Source organism: Bacillus rossius (genome assembly GCF_032445375.1).
Source record: "Bacillus rossius redtenbacheri isolate Brsri chromosome 4 unlocalized genomic scaffold, Brsri_v3 Brsri_v3_scf4_2, whole genome shotgun sequence".
Lineage (NCBI taxonomy): Eukaryota > Metazoa > Arthropoda > Insecta > Phasmatodea > Bacillidae > Bacillus > Bacillus rossius.
Window position 1 is genome coordinate 12,091,080 of NW_026962011.1, and position 12,546 is coordinate 12,103,625.

Consider the following 12,546-nt stretch of genomic DNA (forward strand, 5'->3'; position numbering starts at 1 on the left):
TCATAGGAAGAGGCTACGAAACTACGGGGTTTTAGGCTTGTTGGGTACGAAGCCACAAGTCTACAAGGCTACAGAACTACAGATCTACGAAACTGAGACTAGGAGGCTACAAGGCTCCAAGGCTAAGAGACTACGAGGTTACAAGAATACAAGAATACGAGGTAAAATGACTGGAAGCCTCGTAGATTTGTAGTGTTAAACTAGCTACGTGACTTCGGGGCTACGAAGCTACGAGACTATGAGGCAACAGGAGCTCAAGACTAAAAAGCTATGAGACTACAAGGCTACAAGTCTACAAGGTTTCAACTGGCTACGAGGCTGCCTGGCTACGAGGCTACATGGCTACGTGGATACGAGTCTAAAAGGCTGGGACTGGCTACAGTAGCTCCATTCACCAGCGAGAGTTAATTTATCGCATTCAAACAACATGTTACAAGTAGTGCCGATTTTTTTCAACAGTTGGCGCCATGCGCTGTGTTGTACATGCAGTCGCTCTTTCATGTGTGATGCGAGATGCTCACTGACAATCGCAAGAGAAGGGGGGCTGTGCTATACACCATTGTTACCGACAACATTACAGGAGACTTAAACAGGCGTGGTTCCTCCAGCAGAAGAGTAACTAATTCCTGATACTGCTATCATAAATGATGTGCACAGAAGGTGCATCGGCGTCGTTACTATGACTAGATATTCTCGAACAACAGTAATACTCGTCGACACAAGAAAAGATAATATGCTAATAATCTTTCTCGTAAAATGTTTTGCTGTAAAACGTGTCGCAAGCATTTTGCAGGAAATGATAAGTTGAAAAGGTATATGACGACATGCAAAGGCCCTGCTGGACGGTAGAAAATAAAGGTTTCAGTGCAACAGCGATGTTACGACGCGCTTAAGATTACGTTGGGAAATGGTATTACAGCAGTTACATCAGCATCTGGTTCGAACCTGAAATGTTCATCTTCATCGACTAGATATCATTGCAGCTACTACGATATGTCGTTTGCTTTTGTCCATGATGCACAAATACATGAGACAAGTAATTGTACGAAGAATCCATCTCGGATGAGGTTTCGTTGTGATGAAATGTCATGCATGGTTTACTCGTACTGACAATTTTAGATGACACGCGAAAAATTTTAAATATTAAGGCCGTGTACCTTAACTGGCACTATCTGCAGGCATTAAGACTCCTCAGTTTAGTTTAGAGACTCGTATACGTACAAGCAGATGGACAGCAACCGATTGCGATGATGCCTGGACATGAATCTAAATACAAGACTGTGCTCGATACTTTACAGGTAATAAAAAATGGATTCCGCTTTGCGTAATCTGTGTTTTGTGGAATGTCTAAAGTCTACTATTATTTAAACACAATTAGTGAGATGAAAGACAATGGTAGAAACTAGATTATTTAATTTATCATTTTAGAAGTTTTCACCGTTTTTTTCAATGGAAAAGTCCACTTGATCATTCTGTTACGATAACATGTGGCACCCTAATTTATTACGTTGCATTTACCCTTACGTACACATTACTAGCGGCTGCTGGTGGCAGTCATCTTGTTTTCATTTAATGGAGAGAACTATTATATGTCGGTTCCTAAAATACGTCCGTGTTTGTAAGGTCGAGTTGCTATTTTGTACCAGTGTTAAGTACCTTATAGACAGATAAAATTCCACAAAAGCACCTATGGTTATAGTAATTATACTCAAAAAATTTCCTCCAACAAATTTTAATTTATTTAGTCCATCATAGTTGTCACAGGACTGGTTTACTTCAGAGTCCTTACTGACAAGTAAAAAGTTCTTCTAAACAGGAATGTGTTTGCGTATCCATGTTCAAAAACTGCATCGAAGCAGATAATTTAATTTTTGCGTATATTTTACATTTCTCTCTTCCCTTGTTATCTTTTACCCTCTCTTTTATGTAAACAGAAGTGTTTGAAGCTATAGATCAATTAAAATATCTTTGTTTAAATACACAAAAAACACAAAAAATAATAAACTTAACCCTCAAAATATTAACAGCAATCACCATCAAATCGTCCACGCTCGAACAGGTTTGTAGAAGACGTACCACGACGCTCGGGTTTGCGAGCACAAACACGAGGCTATTGATCCTTGCATTAATCCTCAATCATCGATAGTTTCTGTCCAGTCTATGACCTTCGTACACTCTAACTTATCTGTAATCAACCTATGGCGGGTATGGTGTTGACCTCTCTCTGCCCGACTCGTAGATAGCTGTCTGTCTGACAGCAAAATTTAATAAATGCCCGTGGTAGTCCCCACGCCTCAGCGTAGCTTGTAGCAATCGGCGAGGTGGTTCACAAGCAGGCCTCCGATTCAGCGAATGTTTAATGTGGTCACATACACTAAAACATGTTGAGCAGATACAAGCAGCGAGCGGAGTCGCTCAGGAGATCGCCCCTATTGCGACGATTCTAACGCCTGCAGTGCTCTATTGCGGTCCATTGGTGGAGGTATGTTTCCTCGCCCTTCTCATAATCAATAATATCAATTACTGGAATATATGTAGAGGCCCCACTAATCTCTATACTATATCAGGTGTGGTCGCTCTTACAGAATAGAAACATAATTTTCCAAAATATTCGCTTCTCTGTATAAAACCTCTAGTAACCAACTGAAGCTTGCTTTCAAATGTGGGCGGTATATATGACATACATAGTACACCCTTCACTTTTCCATTACCCCTTCTTTCCAAACGCCTCTGAGAAGTGATGCGCAACCCACATACACATCCTCTGACGTACCTGTCCCTACCCGCTCCGACATTTCCTGGTCCTAACAGCAGGGTGATTTAGACCTGTAGCCACGTGCCCCACCACCTAATAACATTTTAAGCACCTTCAACGTAATCCTGGCCCTAACGCTAGGGAAACGTTTTAATCAGTACATGAATAAATAAGAATATTTATTTATTTAAGGCTTGAAATTCATATTACTCTTCCAGTTTGTTAATGTCTTTCCAGCATATATGACTAGTTCGTGCAACATTGAAACTGAAATCATTTGGTGTCAAATGTAGATGGAATCATTGTACCCAGATGGAGCCAAATGCATACTAAGCCATAGTAGCCAGATTTAGCTGGATCCTATCGTTTCCTTTCGTATTTTAGCGAATGTATCCTAGTGATCGTATCCTACCTAGTTAAATGTTTTGTCAAAATGTGTGTTTTGTTCATTGAATGTTTGTAGTCAAGTCTGTAGTCAGGGCTGAATGTTTAATGGTACAAAACTCCGTCTTGTAGTGGGCATAAAATACATATTTCAGGAATATTTCAGCTCTACAGTAAGCGTTAATCTATCTGATTTGGTATTTTTATACAAAGACGTTTTTTTAGATGTTGTTGATTTATCATTGTAGCCATTTAGCATTGTAGTCATGTTCGAAATAAATAGTTATTCTATGTTCGCCGAGATAAAATAATGGGTAGTTGAACGGTTTAATCGTATTCTAAAGGATGCCGTGTGGAGGGAGTTCACAGAAAAAGGGAGTTATAAGTGGATTGTTATGTTACCGACATTACTAAATGACTATAATAACAGAAAAAACATCGAACAATTGGCATTGCACCTGTTAATGTAGAAGATAACTCACTCCTGACAACTGTTTATTCTAATGCACTAACTATAAAAGTAAGAAAACATAGATTGAATTGAAGAATTTATGCGTATTTCTAAATGGTCGAGAGAAATATTTCGTGTTATTAAAATTCGTAATTACCACCCGCTATTTTAATAACATGGAAGATTTATGAGGAGTGGCGATGCATGGAGGATTATACGAGTAAGAAATTCAGCCTACAAAGTACCCAAAAAATATATTTGGTAGAAAAAGTGATATATCGGAAAGATGACCGCATGTTTGTGAAGTGGCTAAGAATTTATATCTGAAAACAGTTGATTAGAAACCACTGATATTATATAAATTATAATGTACTGTAATCTGTTGTAAATTTTTATGTTAATAAATTGCAAGCCTAAAAAAATAAATAAATATTCTTATTTATTCCTGTACTGATAAAAACGTTTCACTAGCGTTGGGGCCAGGATTATGGTGAAGGTGCTTAAAATGTTATTCGGTGGTGGGGCATGTGGCTACAGGTCTAAATCACCCTGCTGTTAGGACCAGGAAATGTCGGAGCGGGTAGGGACAGGTACGTCAGAGGATGTGTATGTGGGTTGCGCATCACTTCTCAGAGGCGTTTGGAAAGAAGGTGTAATGGAAAAGTGAAGGGTGTACTATGTCATATATACCGCCCACATTTGAAAGCAAGTTTCAGTTTGTTACTAGAGGTTTTATACAGAGAAGCGAATATTTTTGAAAATTATGTTTCTATTCCGTAAGAGCGACCACACCTGATAGAATAAAAAGGTTAGTGGGGCCTCTACACATATTCCCTCCACACGGCATCCTTTAGAATACGATTAAACCGTTCAACTACCCATTATTTTATCTCGGCGAACATAGAATAACTATTTATTTCGAACATGACTACAATGCTAAATGGCTACAATGATAAATCAACAACATCGAAAAAAACGTCTTTGTATAAAAATACCAAATCAGATAGATTAACGCTTACTGTAGAGCTGAAATATTCCTGAAATATGTATTTTATGCCCACTACAAGACGGAGTTTTGTACCATTAAACATTCAGCCCTGACTACAGACTTGACTACAAACATTCAATGAACAAAACACACATTTTGACAAAACATTTAACTAGGTAGGATACGATCACTAGGATACATTCGCTAAAATACGAAAGGAAACGATAGGATCCAGCTAAATCTGGCTACTATGGCTTAGTATGCATTTGGCTCCATCTGGGTACAATGCAGTGGCGAGGGGTGAGTTTTACACAAGGGGAAGCTACTACTGGTGTAGGAACATCCGTACCATTCGTAAAGTGGGGGGTCCGGGGGTCCTCTCCCGAGGAAAATTGAATTTATAGTGGCAAATTGGTGCTATTTAAGTGGTTTTAGTGCCTAAACATATAATATACACCTGGTAGACATATTAATATTTTTATGGTATAATTTGTTTGAGTGAAGAATTTAACAAAGATACCTTTATCAAACCAGAAGACTTACCCAGTCAATATCTGTATTATTTTTTATACCGGGAGAATTATAACATGCATTACAATTCTCATTGACAGAAAATATAATTTCTATTTCAATACTAATTAAATCTTTAATATAACAAATTATAGCATTCCAGTAATATTTATGACAACACATTAGATTTTTTAAAATGCAAAAGTGTATCTACACAAACAGTAAATAACGATTTAGAATTAACTTTTTTAATGATTTTCACAAACTCACCTATGATGCGCAACGTCCCAGCTGTTTAGATCACTACGCCTCAAAGCAGTTTACACTCTTCGCGGGTACTTGCCTTATAGGTTAATATAGGCCTTCTGTATCGATTTTATACAACAAACAACAAAACTACCCTAACTTTTGTACACAAAATTCATTCTTCTCTCCTTTTTTTTCACAAATTCCGCCGTGACACATTCATAAAAATCAACTGACAGTTTTATTTTTGACAAAAGTTTCTTCTCTATGGAGAAAAGTGCGAGACCAGATAGTCTGTTTTGCCCCATTGTGTTTCGTGAGTAAGTTTTTATTCGTTTTAATGTAGAAAATGAACGCTCCACAGATGATGTTGTAAACGGTATTGTTGCCACCAACACACACAATTTATGGAACTGTGGAAGAGCATCTTGTAAATCATTGTCATGAATGTATTTAAGAAAATTTTGAACACTTTTGGTTTTCATAGCATCTCGACTATACACAACTTTGAGTTCAGACCGTAGCTTATCAAGTTCAAAATAACTGCCATAATATTCAATTAGGGACTTAAACTGGATCTCAGGAAAACTCTGTGAAAACTGCTGGAATTTTGAAGCATTTACAAGTTCTAAAAATTTTAATTTATTGATGTTTTCGAAACGAGTTTCGATTTGTGTGATGATATTGTCTAATATTTCGGCATGTAGTCTCGAATACTCTCGCGTTGGGTCTTCTACTTCTTTGTGTTTCCGACGTTTATTTTCTAATTCTAGGCCGAATTTTAGCGTGTCACAGAAAACACTTTCAAAATCGTTTCTGAGTTGACAGAGAAATGCTTTCGTTTCTTGTATTTCCTGAATACAGAAACTGATGTCGAGTTGTTTGGTCTGCAGTATATTATACAGGTGCCCAGTGCTGTCAAAAATCTTAGAAAATAGAACTAGGAAAAACACATTTTCAAAACTTTCTAGAAAACTGATGAAACCTTTTGCTGAAGAAATAGTGTCATTATCCCATTCTTGTGGATGTTCTGTTATTGTGGTAAACATTTCCAAAAGGGAATCTCGATTACTGAATGCAGTGTTAACAAGTCTATCATTATAATTCCATCTTGTTGGTGCAACACCTGGCAGCCGTTTCCCAACTATATTATCTAGCAATGCTACCCGCTTAGTAGAGTGCGAAAAAAAAGCAGAAAGTCCAGAAAGGGTGCTGAAGAACACTCTACACTTGCTAATGTTATTTACAGACTGCGTTAAGACAAGGTTCAAAACGTGTGCTGCGCAATGTACAAACAAAGCACTCGGGAATTGGTCACGTACCAGTTTCTGTACGGAATTTAAATTTCCTGCCATAACTGCAGCTCCATCATAAGACTGTGCGATAAGTTTGCTCCCACAGTTAGCTAATGCAACTACGTCAATTGCATGGCCAGATATGGCTCTCGCTGACCTATTACAGCTAACATCAGTGAATCCATAAAATCTCTCGTTTATTTCTCCATCACTACTTACAAATCTAAAAACAGTGGACAACTGAGAAAGTTTAGCACAGTCTGATGTCTCGTCGAGTAAAATTGACACAAAAACTGATTTTTCAATTTCCTTTTTAATTTCAGCCAACACAACATTCTGAATGGATTCTATTAGATCGTTTTGAATGTTGCATGACATACCAGAAAATACTGTGGACGTCTCAAGATGCTGCGACAATACTGGATCATAAGTCGCAATTAAAGCAAGTAATTCTCCATAATTACCACGGTTTTCCGATTCTTTTGTTTCGTCATGACCACGGAATGGCAATTCCTGCACACCTAAGAAACAAACAACATCTATTAAACGCTTCAAAATTTCTCTGTTTCTTTTAACTTGTTCGTTATGTCGTTGTGTGCTTAATTGTTTGGATCTATCTAAACCAAGATCGACTCTATGTTTCCCAAATTCTTTAAGAGACAAAAACGAGTTTATGTGAACTTCAGAACGTTCGTGTTTTTTAACAGCATTACAAAGATTGTTGAGGTCACAATACCCAGTAGAAGTCCATGTGTTGACTTCTTTTGAAAACAACAAACATGGCCAGCAAAACAGTTTGTTTAGGCTGTTGCATCCCGCTAACCACAAATGTTTTTGATAGACATTTTTTTGGAAATGGCGCACAAAACTGCCTTTCTTACGTGTTGTCGTAATAGTAACTTCTGGTGTCGGCCTACCTTCTTTAATAATGTCACATCTATCCTGAAAAGTGTAGGCACTGCAGGAAAAATTCTTCGCTCGTAATCCACACACACCACACTTACATTCACGTTTTTCTGTTTCATCATTCATTTTATTTTCTCGGTTCTTAGTCTCACAATTAACTTTCTTATTTCGGTTATCGGTGTATACTGTAAAGCCTACATTGCTAACGAATATGGAATAAATTCTAAGTAGCAAAACTAAAATTAATAAAATCAATAGGTACGAGTTATGTGATAGCGTTACCGCGCGCGCAAACAAACGTACTGAGTTCGTATCTCGCCACCTGCCGTGCCGAACTGTAGCGGACATAGCCGAAGCAGTCGGCGGAAGAATTCCACCACCGTCTGCTTCGGCCAAGTTCGCTTCTGTTCGGCAAGAAAGCGTTACCTTCGTAGCTTCTACCACGTGTTTTTACAGCCAATCCCCTCCTCGAACCTTGGTACCGTGCCACCCCCCCCCCCCCTCCCGATAGGAAACTACTGCGGCAGCTTTCCTGCTGAAAGCGGTCCTACCAGCGCTTCTAAACCTAGCAACGCTTCTAAAACAGCATGTTTTGTGTGTCAACGTTTCTTATAGCGCACAGCGCACAGTGTTGGGTCCCAAGAAGATAGTGTAAAAAATACATACACCTAACTGCACGAGCCAAAGTAAAATACTATTCTGAATAAAATATTTATTTAAAAAATACAATGTCTGGAAACTGCCTGGGCAAGCACTGCTTGCCTTGCTTGCCCTGACGAGACGCCACTGGTACAATGATTCCATCTACATTTGACACCAAATGATTTCAGTTTCAATGTTGCACGAACTAGTCATATATGCTGGAAAGACATTAACAAACTGGAAGAGTAATATGAATTTCAAGCCTTAAATAAATAAATATTCTTATTTATTCATGTACTGATTAAAACGTTTCCCTAGCGTTAGGGCCAGGATTACGTTGAAGGTGCTTAAAATGTTATTAGGTGGTGGGGCACGTGGCTACAGGTCTAAATCACCCTGCTGTTAGGACCAGGAAATGTCGGAGCGGGTAGGGACAGGTACGTCAGAGGATGTGTATGTGGGTTGCGCATCACTTCTCAGAGGCGTTTGGAAAGAAGGTGTAATGGAAAAGTGAAGGGTGTACTATGTCATATATACCGCCCACATTTGAAAGCAAGCTTCAGTTGGTTACTAGAGGTTTTATACAGAGAAGCGAATATTTTTGAAAATTATGTTTCTATTCCGTAAGAGCGACCACACCTGATAGAATAAAAAGGTTAGTGGGGCCTCTACACATATTCCAGTAATTGATATTATTGATTATGAGAAGGGCGAGGAAACATACCTCCACCAATGGACCGCAATAGAGCACTGTAGGCGTTAGAATCGTCGCAATAGGGGCGATCTTCTGAGCGACACCGCTCGCTGCTTGTATCTGCTCAACAAGTTTTTGGGTAGGCGACCACTCAACAGTCGCTGAATCGTAGGCCTGCTGTGGAGCGCCGACACCTATGATCGCCATTGCTGCTACAAGCTACGCTGGGGCGTGCGGAATACCACCGGCCCTCATCTCAATTGCTGCTGTCAGACAGCTCTCTACGAGTCGGGCAGAGATGTCAACACCACCACCACCACCATCAACTCCGAGTTGTCTTGCCTCACCTGCTCCAACGTCCAGTGTGGGTGGGACACACCATACCCGCCACGGGCTGACTCGTACATTCTAACCTGTCGGTAATGTCCCAGACTGAGAGAGAGACTAACGATGATGGAGGAGGGCTTTAATGCAAGGATCAATAGCCTCGAGTTTGAGCTCGCAAACCTGAGCGTCGTGGTACGCCTCCTAACAACCTGTTCGTGCGTGGACGATTTGGTGGTGATTGATGCAAATATTTTGAGTGTTAAGTTAATTATATTGTGTTTTATTTGTATTAAAAATTACTTTTTAAATTGATCCATAGTTTCAAACATTTTTTACATGAACGAGAGGTAAAATATAACTATGGAAGACAGTAATGTAAATTTATACGCAAACATTAAATTAGCTCCTTCCATGCAGCTTTTGAACACGGATACGTAAACATTAAATTAGCTCCTTTCATGCTGCTTTTGAACACGGATACGCAAACACATGCCTGCTTAGAAGAAATTCTTACTTGTGAGTAAGTACTGTAAACTATTCTAGTCCTGTGACAACTAAAAATTTAAAATTTGTTGCAGGAAAAGTTTTATGTATTATTACTATAACCATATGTGCATTTTGTGGATTTTTGTTGTCTATAAGATACATTGCAACACTGGTACAAAATAGAAACTGGACCTTACATACACTGACGTACTTTAGGAACCGACACTCAATGGTGGTCTTCACTAAACGAAAACAAGATGACTGCCTCCAGCAGCCGCTGGTAATGCCAACGTAATGGTAAGTGCAGCGTAAAGGTGTGGGGCTCTAGATGTCATCGTAAGGAAAAGTGCAACACACAGGAGTAGTGAAACGCTCGATTATGATTTCATTGTAACGTAATGTGCAACGCAAATGAATGGGGCACTCGTTTTGATGACGTAACGAAATATGCATCACGCAGGAGTGGGCGTTCGATTGAAAAAGGTGGAAAGTTCTTAAACTAAATGGCAGATGTTTGTCTTTGGCATGCCAAAAATATCTTGGTTGAAAAAAAAAACTGTACTCACGTTCGCGCGATGTTCCAGGTGAGCACACGATCAGGAACTACCCGGCCACGGTGCACGGTGCTTTCCTCAGCGGTCTTCGCGAGGGCGGCCGCATCGCCGACCAGTACATAGGCTGCCCCTACGCGCCGCCTCCTGCGTCCCGTGCGCGGCCGCCCCCGGAGGCAGTCCCCGCCCCCGCCGCCCCGGGTCCTACCGTCCCCGCCACCAACTCCACCTCCAACAACAACAATAACAACAACAACAACAACAACAACACGGTGACCGCCACAACCACCACCACCGCGGCCTGAGTGGCCGGTCTCCTCGGCTCGCCATGATCTCATCTCAGCTTTCCTTGCCCGCAGCCTCCGGGAGACGTGGAACTCTGTGCCAGACTGTTGCACTGCAACGAACACGCTGTTTGTTTTGAGAGCGGTGTCAGATCCGCCTTCTACTTCATCTAAGAAACATAATTTACAAAACACTCTTTAACAATTATTCATCACAAGCCTGGTATAATTACTTTATTTTTTTCCTTAGAGATTTTCTTCGCAGTACGTATTCCTTCTTTGGCTGTCGGAATGAATGATGTTTTATTGTGTGATCGGTGGAGATGTATGTTTTCGTATGGCTTTCTTTATTTTGTGCTGCAGTTGGACTAAAATCAAAACCTTTATACATTCTCTACGACACTTATTGCGCTGACTGGCAGCTTTGACATTCTAAATGTGCGTAAGCTCCGAGTATTTTGTAGCATTTGATAATTTATATGTGCACGCCTGTATATTAAATATCATTTGTTATTAGGAGCCTCGCGTGAATGGTAGTTGGGCTCTCGGCCGTGTGTGGTTTGTGCGAGTAATAAAAAAATAATTTTCAATAGTTAGTATCTACTGGTTAATAATTTTTGATGGGCGAAAATATTTTTTTTTGGCTAAGTCTACTGTAGTTACATAGAACATTAGTTATATGTAAGCGTACATAAACTAAAACAAAAATATATATTTTTTATTAAATTATTAATAGTCAGTTTTAGCTATTGATCATTTGAAGTGTGCTTTCGCAGTTGTGTTGCTGAGAATACATTCTTTTTTTGTGTTTTTGTTAGCACTTTTGTTAAAAAAAATTTCACTAAACAATCAGAGAATTTTGTGCATTATTTACTTTAACATTAAATACAATAATGTTTATCGCCATTTATATGTAATTGTAGGGACGAATTCTTATCTAAATATGAAATGGGTTGAGCTAGCAGAGCTACAGTTTTGCCTTGTACCTGTGATACCACAAATTTTTAATAGTATATAAGAAATGAAGTTTTCGTCCGTTTTGATGTGACCAAGAGAAGTTACTAGGTTGAACGATTTATAATTGGTTTGTGATTTAAGGTTGTATTTGTAAATTTGTTCTAGGTGTGCTCAAAATGTATTTAAACTGTATGTTGTTATATAAATGATATTTATGTGTATCATGACGAACTCTTGATTTCCTAGTTCTTGTTATGATTATTTTGTATTCTAAAACTGCTGGCCTCAATTATTTTGGGCTGATTTGTTGTGTTCATTATGATTGTTTCTAATGTGATAGATGATGTTTATTTAATCATAATAAATGACGTGCATAATAGTTGTGGACACATTTCTATCATCCCCTTGTTAAACATAGATGATGCTGGAAATAACATTCAGTGGTAAAATGATATTTATATGTACATTAAAACTTTTTTATGTACAAGTTCTTTTATTTTAAGAGTTTTTTAGTAGGCATATTATTCTTTCAACATTTGGTAGATTTTTAATGTATATTCATAATGCTAGGATTAGTTTCATCATAATTGTACATTAAAGGAGATCACAAACATTATTGAGATTGTGACAATTTAATTTTATAGCCATAATTTTTTATCAAGCCTAATGTAACAGTATTAGGCAGGCTTTCTTAAATACTAGGTCATTAAATGAAACCATTAGTTTTATGAACTTATTTAAGTTTTAAATATACATTAGTTGACTAGATATTTTAAAATTAAATTGATTAAAATTGAATATAATTTTCAAAAATTAAAACTGAATTTAGATTTAATTTAGTTTGGCTGAGATTACATATTTTAATATAATTTTCACTGCATGAAACCTTTACTATTGAACATATAACCGTTATAGCATACTGTAAAGAAATTTTTGTATACAATTTAAAACAAGCACCCAATCTGTTTGCATAAGTAAACATACTATACATAAAGAAAACATAAAAATGTTTTCTCACAGCTAATTTTGCTCATGGTGCAGAATGAGTTTTACCAAACGATGATGATATG

General features: G+C 38.3%; 1 protein-coding gene across 1 annotated transcript in view; it reads left to right on the top strand.

Moving 5' to 3' along the window:
• The window catches only part of LOC134541885 (lysine-specific histone demethylase 1A-like), a 477,086-nt gene extending 465,231 nt beyond the window's left edge, over positions 1-11,855 (top strand). Inside the window, exon 6 of the mRNA XM_063385607.1 lies at positions 10,269-11,855. Within this exon, the coding sequence (XP_063241677.1) occupies positions 10,269-10,540 (272 nt within the window). The 3' untranslated portion in view covers positions 10,541-11,855. The remainder of the gene's footprint in view (positions 1-10,268) is intronic.
• The last annotated feature ends 691 nt before the right edge of the window (positions 11,856-12,546 follow it).